This window comes from Rhagoletis zephyria, unplaced genomic scaffold, assembly GCF_001687245.7.
Source record: "Rhagoletis zephyria isolate East Lansing unplaced genomic scaffold, Rhagoletis_zephyria_1.1 Rzeph_scaffold_01057, whole genome shotgun sequence".
Taxonomy (NCBI): Eukaryota; Metazoa; Arthropoda; class Insecta; order Diptera; family Tephritidae; genus Rhagoletis; species Rhagoletis zephyria.
The window spans coordinates 146,487-155,102 of NW_016158141.1; the positions used below are offsets into that span (position 1 = coordinate 146,487).

The 8,616-nt window shown below is 33.0% G+C and overlaps 2 protein-coding genes across 2 annotated transcripts in view; both read left to right on the forward strand.

The window, feature by feature from the left end:
• Positions 1-3,581, forward strand: part of LOC108362630 (uncharacterized) — a 3,892-nt gene extending 311 nt beyond the window's left edge. The window contains 2 exon segments of the mRNA XM_017615688.1: positions 1,208-1,265; positions 3,411-3,581. Coding sequence (XP_017471177.1) covers positions 1,208-1,265; positions 3,411-3,581 — 229 coding nt within the window.
• A 2,487-nt stretch (positions 3,582-6,068) lies between these two features.
• LOC108362632 (uncharacterized) lies at positions 6,069-6,941 on the forward strand. The gene is made up of 2 exons (XM_017615689.1): positions 6,069-6,239; positions 6,762-6,941. Exons 1-2 carry the CDS (start codon positions 6,069-6,071, stop codon positions 6,939-6,941), a joined length of 351 nt encoding a protein of 116 aa, XP_017471178.1.
• Positions 6,942-8,616: the final 1,675 nt, after the last annotated feature.

Sequence of the window (8,616 nt, forward strand, 5' to 3'; positions counted from 1 at the left end):
GAACCATCCATACGCACATATGTAGGTATGAGTAAGCCTGCCGCAATTTTGGTGTGCCACATTTATAACAGAAGCCACTCGAGGAGAAAAAAAATTGGCGTGTAACAGACAGACGTTGAAGTTGACTTGTCACAGAGGAAGAAGTTACAAACCAATAACAATAACAAAGTGCTGCTTATCATTTGTGAGTGGTAAATAAATTGCACACTTATCGGAAAACTTCCAAACGAAATGATACGCACAATAGAGTGGATATTTGCTGCTGGGGCGAAATCATGCACGAATTGGCAGTTCTTGTGAAAATTTAAAACAAAATTTTAATTAGATATTGGAATTTACGATAAAAAGTCATTTAACTTGAACATGAAAGGGATATTGTCATCGCATATTTTTAGTATTGTACCAAAGTTCGGAAGGGGCAGTTTTTGAAAATTTCTTCTTTTTAATAGTTGCGTTCGAGATGGTTTAAAAACAAAAAAAAAATTAAAGATTTGCCACCTGTACAACAATTTCAATATACTTATCTAAATAAATTAATGAGATAAAGTATATATTACAATATGGGTGTAGAAAGAAAGAGGTTTAGAAGGCTTACAGGTGGAAATATGTATTTGTGAGGAGGGTTGCCACCTGTTTTAAAGATTTAATTCAAATTAATTGGAAAGATGAATTAAATATTGCATATATCCGAATGCTACATGAATTTTGGAGTTTATAGAAATTTTCCAAGATTTTCTACGCTTTTTTTCTAATTTTATGGGGCTTCTTCGTCTTTAATTTATCAGGACTTTTAAACTTTGGAATTCTTTCGCACTTTTCTTTATCTTTTAAGTAATTTTCGGTTTTATCCGTGTTATATTTTTCGTGATCTTTTGGTATATTTTAGGAATTTTTAAGGACTTTTCTGGGTTTTTGGGATTATTTTGATATTTACGGAATTTCTTGGCATTACTTTTGTTGTCCATATATAGTGAAGCTATCGATACTAAATACTTTTGTATGGTATTTTGTTTTGTTAAATATATACTTCTATATTCAGAATTTGGTGCTGTGAAAACAACTAAATACATTTACTTATACTATACTTGATACTGTACTTGGTAATCTACGTTTTTGCCCATCACTGGTATGTCTACTATAATTAATTTTCATTTTCACTGTTTATACAGATTTATATAAAAAAAAATATATTTACTCTTGTTGATAGTCCACATTCGTTCTTCCATTTCCTCACACAGCGCGATAGCAGCACGAATTCGATTTGTGTAAATGAATTTTATAAATTTTCCTTAGACAGCTTTTGAGATACTAAATATTTACGCCTTTAGATATTTTTATTACCTCTTTTCTTCTGCTTCATGCTTATAACTATACGCCAAGTAATTGGTTGTTGTGTGGTAAAAAGAAATGTCAATCGAATAAAAAAATAAAATAAATTAATGCTTTACCATTTAAAGTTCCAAACATAGAAAAGATGTCTGTAAATGCGCTTTCAGCTAAATATAGATATTTCGATTATATGGCGCTATGATTGAAGTGAACAAATTTATCAATGTTCGAGTTATATTTATGACCTCAACAAAAGGTCTTTATAAATATATGTATGTAAGTGTAATGACATTGTAATCGAGGAAGAGATGATAAATGCGATGTCGCCGAAATTTACTTGTGTGTTGATAAATATTTTATAACTAATGGATTAAGAAAAAGTCATCTTTAAATAATTTTTAAGTGGAACCCTTATCACATGTCGCACGAAATCGATATCAAGTTGATAAATGCTCTCTTTTGACTACGATTCGCCGAAAACTTCTGACACTTAAAATAATGTGAGCAATGCTCAATTAGAAACATTTTAAATTCAGCAGAACAGTTCTTTGATTGGTCAACTTCAAATTTTAATAAGTTGCCGTAGAAGAATAGTTTAAAGACTCTCAAAAATAATGATGGAAAATTGTAATTGGCGCCACTCCCTACCGGGTTGATCCATAGGGAGAGGGGAGTTAGTTGAGTGGGGTTTAGGGGGCATAGGAAAAGGTGTTGCGAGCCTGAGGGGACTCGCCGCATTTCGGCACTCATTGGGCACATCTGCAATTATCCTTCTTAGGTAGGAGTTTAGCCAGCTGCAGTATCCAGGGCGCAGTTAGGCTATAGTGGTGGCTATAGTTTCCCGTGGCAGACGAAATTCTGTCTCATCCACGTTTGGTGGCTGTGTTCCCAAAACGGAATTCCCAGGACGGTTGTCGGTGTATGTAGCGACCAACTCTCTGTGGATGCCATTTATGAACATCTGGACTATGTCCGTCAGTTTGTATAGATGTCTTCTGACGTGCCTAGGCAGGCGTCTGTTCGGGTGCCCACGTCGGTGTCACTCTACTAGGAATTGCTTGCAAAGCATTGTATGTGCTCCATGACAGGGGGCATTTAAGCCTCATCATATATAGGTGGTGCTGTGGCGACACCGAAAGCATCCGGTGGCAGTACGGATTGCCGTGTTAGCTTCGTCCACTGTCTCCTGCTAGTCTCCGGCGACCACACCACTGCTGCATAGTTTAAAAGCGGCCGGTCAACTACCTTTATGTTGCCAAAAACTTTCTTTGTCTTTGCCTCAGATATAGACCCATAAAAAAAAAATTAGCGAAACGGAGACATGATATAATTTTTTTTTTACGAAATCCGTCCGACTTAAAAAAAAAGTGGCTGATATGCACATATCGTCAGCTGAGCGGAAGATCGCCCTATCGGTAGCGCCTTTTTGGACTATTTGCTGAGATAGGGCGTTCCTGAATAGGGCTGCCGGGATAGGTTTATCTTCCACTCGGCCGCCGATATAAGCTATAGACGATTTTACTAATTTAAAGTTAAAACAGAATACTCAGTTATATTTCAATTACATTTAACAATACAAATAAATCTATATAAATGTATGTTGCATGACTGTATGCACTTGTGTGTACTCCCTGTGGGGAAAGTCTCTAGTTCTGAACTGGTGCGCTTCTAGTACATTTAGACCCACTACTAGTTCAGAATAAATTCATTTTGCAAGCAAATAACTGGCGACTTTAACACGTCGATGTCCTAGGAAGTGTCAATTAGCCATCGCTGCATCCCTTTTTCGATAGTTAGAAACTAATCCTAAATTTTGTAGTTCCGAACCAGTTCTAAAATCGACAGACGAAAGAAAAAAGTATCATGACTTTTTAAATACTACTAAATTCGACAAATAAGATCTAGTTCGTTCTGCACCCCTTTTTCTATATTTGCGAACCAGTTCTAAATTCGCCACCTAAGATATAGATTTCTAATGAAAAAAGTGAAATAAAATAGTTTTTTAAAAGAACCATATTTCGCCGATTTTGAACTGGTGAGGATCTAATTATATTTTCTATTCTATTTTTTTAACACTGAAGGATAATCTAAACGCATTGACAATCACCGCCATCAAAGTAATCGATAAGAAGAAAAGTGGTGCTAGTGTGACTTTGGTTAATGGTGGTCCTGGTTCGAAGGGAGCTACGCTACTCTTTAAGTCGAAACGTGGTAAAGGCATCAAGGATGTTGTAGAAATTTATGGACATTAAATGCATGTTTTCATGATACATAACTAGAGTCTATGTTGTTAGTGGAAAACGAATAAAAATTTTGTTTAAAAATTAATCTTGATTTTTGCAAGTAAAGTTGGGTAAGTTTTTGTACAGAGTTTTTCCAGACCTTTCGAATAAAGATTTATTTAATTGTTTCGATTACCTTCCGACACTCTTTTATATCCAACCTATCGCTCAAAGATAAAGGTACTAAATATAAAATTAATCTCGACGGTAAAGCTCTGAATATACTAAAATCGCTTTTTAGGCGTTCGTCAGATAATATTCCATCCGATTTTGAACACCTGACCGGGTGGCAACCCATTTGCGTATTCAATGCTGTAACCGCTTGTGGTATCATAAGAATAGGAAGCAAGAGAATGCTTATCCATTTATACTTCAATAAATATGTACCTAAAAGCCGACAACTATAAGTGTAATTGCATGACTAATCTAAGGCTTTTACTTTACTTTTTTTTTATTTTTATTTTTGAAGTGAAACTTCTTTAGGGGCCGTTGGTTTGTTGGGAGTAAATTGGCAAGTTCAACGGAAATTGCACACGGAAATGGTTCGGCTGAACAAGTGCTTCTTGAGTGTATGCACATGGTATCCATTTAACAAAAACTTGCTAATAAAAGGTTAAAAGACCAATACAAGAATGAAAGTAAAGGTAAGTACATATGTGCATAAATAGATAAAGAAAAGTATAAAGGCAAAGGTATTAATAAAAACAAAAACAAAGATGCGCAAAGATAAAGGCAAAAATGAAGATCAAGGCAAATTTAAATACTTTACTTATACAAGGGGAATATGTGAAGTGGTAAACATAGAAGTAAAAACAAAGACAAATATAAAGAAAAAGATGAGGATGAGGATACCGATTGAGGTAAAGATGAAAATAGAGGAAGAAGGATTAAAATAAAGGTAATTATGGAGAAAAGGATATATACATACATGTGAACTATTTTCGGATTTTAGAGATTTTCTGGATTCTCGGGACTTATCGATATAATAATCGATATTTTTATCGGTTTTGTTATCGATATTTTTATCGATTTTTTATCAAATTTTTGATGGATATTGTTATCGATTCTGCTATCAATATCTTCAGAACTTATCGATATAATAATCGAATTTTTTATCGTTTGTGTTATCGATTATTTATCGATATTGCTATCGATTATTTATCAATTTTGTTATCGATATTTTTACCAATTTTGTTATCGATATTTTTAATTGATATTTTTAACGATTTTCCAATCGATTTTTCTACCATATTATTATCGATTTTGCCATCGAATTTTTTTTTGAGGTTTTATAGATTTTTTTTTCGATACNTCAATATCTTCAGAACTTATCGATATAATAATCGAATTTTTTATCGTTTGTGTTATCGATTATTTATCGATTTTGCTATCGATTATTTATCAATTTTGCTATCGATATTTTTGCCAATTTTGTTATCGATATTTTTAATTGATATTTTTATCGATTTTCCAATCGATGTTTCTACCATATTATTATCGATTTTGCCATCGAATTCTTTTTTGAGGTTTTATAGATTTTGTTTNCAATTTTGTTATCGATATTTTTAATTGATATTTTTAACGATTTTCCAATCGATTTTTCTACCATATTATTATCGATTTTGCCATCGAATTTTTTTTTGAGGTTTTATAGATTTTTTTTTCGATACTTTTTATCGGTTTTGTTATCGATATTTTGTTGGGTGTTACTATCGATTTTGATATCGATGGAGTATAAAGATAAAAATTAAGATAAAGGAAAACAGAATAACATAAATGTAATAAGAGGAGGGGTAGAAATAGGGATCTAGATAGAAAAAAGGCAAAAAATATAACCTTAAGCAAACGTAGATGTATGTTTGTATGTATATTGGTAATAAGACAAAATAGATACGTAACGTAAGTTTCACTTCTCCAGTGTGGCCCAGGCGCACTTACTTTTTTTCGTCAAATGAATTTGCTCTAAAAAAATGCAACTGATAGTCGCAAATGCAAATGCTCACATACATCCGTCATAGACAAACTCAATGCCAACTAATCAATAAGAAGATAAGATACCAAAGAATATGTTAAGATATTTAGATTGGAAATCATCTCCAACTTTACAGAATATGTAGTATTTCAATGCCTTGGCTTGCACAACAAAAATTCCAACGATTTGTTTTTTTCGAAACTTCAAGCATGCAAGTCAAAAATTTGTGTTACAAGCGATAAATAGGTTACTGGGTCACAATGATACCAAAAAATTCTAGTCAAATATTATTGCCAGTATCGAAAAACTTTTGCTATAAAAAGTGAAGCTTGAAATAGCGGTTATCACAGTTGACAAGTGAACGCAAAGAAATTAACACACAACTTTTGAGTACACACAGTGAAGTGTTGGGCGCTGCCGAAAAAGTTAGAGTTGTACAAAGTTTTTGAGTTTTTGTAACAAAAAAAAAAAAATCCATTTAAAAAATGAAAAATATTTTTGTGGTATTTCTGCTCATTGCCACCATCCTCGCGCACGCAAATGCATCGCAACAACAGCTTGGCCAAATTTTAACAACTGATGCCACTTTAGGCCTGACAACGCTGTCTCAGCGCTTTCGTTTAGGTCAAGTGGTAACGGTTGACTATACTTTTACGGTAAGCAAATTTTAGAAAGAGTTTTAGTGGTACAAAAAATATAATGTAAAACGAAACCATTTCACTTATCTACTCATTTCACTTAATTTCATTTTATTTATTCACTTCATACAACCTTCTTTTTTCCGCTGCATCCCTACTTTCCATTATCTCGAACTCCTTCTTTTCAATCATCAACGGGTTGCTAAGTTCGCCACACAAATCTTATAAGAATGATCCGGTAATCTATGTATACATAGATACTATTGTTTGTCTTATGGTTCCTACATTCATTCCACTTTCTNTCATCAACGGGTTGCTAAGTTCGCCACACAAATCTTATAAGAATGATCCGGTAATCTATGTATACATATATACTATTGTTTGTAGTGCCTCGCCTTATGGTTCCTACATTCATTCCACTTTCGTCTTTTCCAAAGATGCATATTTCATTCTCCCCTCATTCTTTGTGTTTCTATTTTGTGTAATTTTTTTATAAATCTTTTACTTTATTAATCATTTTATTTTCTCATTGTTCTCAAGGGACCATCTACTACTTCTGTGGTCAGGGGCATTACGATAAATGACAATAGACCTCCGCGTAAAAGTCCTGCTGTCACAATAACAGCCGGTGCACTAGGCACAAATACTGTCTCGATAAGGTTAACATCACCACGTGGTCTCGGCATCAATAGCCAAGTTACCTTCTATGGCACAACATAAAACATATCGTATACATTGAATACAGTTTTCTATTAAATTAATATTAGCACCTAACTTTTAAGATGTGAGGTAAACAAGAACGGAATATTATCAATAAAATTACGGTTTCGTATAAACTTTTTTATACATACATACATATTTAAGTATTTGTATTACACATTTATTGAACAATCTTTTAAGAACTGGTAGGNAGGTAAACAAGAACGGAATATTATCAATAAAATTACGGTTTCGTATAAACTTTTTTATACATACATACATATTTAAGTAATTGTATTACACATTTATTGAACAATCTTTTAAGAATCTTTCAGCGGTTTTACATACACTGGTAGCNATTAGCACCTAACTTTTAAGATGTGAGGTAAACAAGAACGGAATATTATCAATAAAATTACGGTTTCGTATAAACTTTTTTATACATACATACATATTTAAGTATTTGTATTACACATTTATTGAACAATCTTTTAAGAACTGGTAGGGAATAATGTGTAACGAGCGAGGTTTTTGTTTTGGTTATTTCTCAACTCATACATATTCAACTCGTCTTATTTCGATCTGAAGGAAAGTGGTCCTCATAAAAATAACACTTGGCCAACAAAATTTTGCGACAGAGCTTTTGAGAGCTGATTCTTTCCGTAGAGATCCTTTTTATCCGTTCATTAAGATTATGTCCTTTACATTATTCAATTGGCCTCTTTTTCGAGATATTTGGTATTAAAAATTTAAAAAAAAAAAAAAATAGTTTTAAATTTTTGGAACTTTTTTCGTAGAATACACCGTACAGAGCTTAGTAAAGCCTTACTATTCCGAAATAATTAAAAAGAAAATTTATCTAAAAACAACGGCCATGAGATGAACAAGAAAATAAAAACCCAACAACAAAGGTTTTTTGCCGACCTAATGAAAAATAACAGTTACATTTGGTCTGAAAATATTAATCCAATTTTAATAGTTAACCTACGATTTTTATTATGAAGATCATAAAGGTCCCTGTTAACTAGGCTTTATTCTTTACTGTAAGCCGAATGTTGTGGAAAGGCTAAATAAGACGTATTTTGGAACGAATTTCCGTCATCCCTTGTCAAATTTGGTTTGGAGACAAACCGGTTTCGGCGTTGTGCCATCTTCAGCGTCATTTTTCGTTCTGCATAATTTGTTGGTTGCTCGTATTTATTNACAGAGCTTTTGAGAGCTGATTCTTTCCGTAGAGATCCTTTTTATCCGTTGATTAAGATTATGTCCGTTACATTATCCAATTGGCCCTGTTTTCAAGATATTTGGTATCAAAGTTTCAAAAAACGTATTTTAAAATTTTTGGAACTTTCTTCGTAGAATACACCGTACAGGGCTTAGTAAAGCCTCACTACTCCGATATAATTAAAAAGAAAATGTATCCGAAACCAACGGTTACGGGATAAACAAAAAAAATAAAAATAAAAAATAACAGTTACATTTGGTCTGAAAAATATTAATCCAATTTTAACAGTTAACCTACAATTTTTATTATGAAGATCATAAGGGTCCTTTTTAACTGGGCTTTATTCTTTACAGTAAGCCGAATATTATGGAAAGGCTAAATAAGACCTTAGTATTCTTATGCTTTTAGAAAGGGTGCATTGGAAAGCGCTGACGAGAATATAACTGAACCAATTTTATTTTTTTGGTGTCC

What these genes read in the sequence shown, in the direction of transcription:
- LOC108362632 (XM_017615689.1), top strand. Translation starts at nt 6,069, where the DNA reads ATGAAAAATATTTTTGTGGTATTTCTGCTCATTGCCACCATCCTCGCG. An exon ending in CGGTTGACTATACTTTTACG is followed by an intron (nt 6,240 to 6,761) that starts GTAAGCAAATTT and finishes ATTGTTCTCAAG; the next exon opens with GGACCATCTACTACTTCTGT.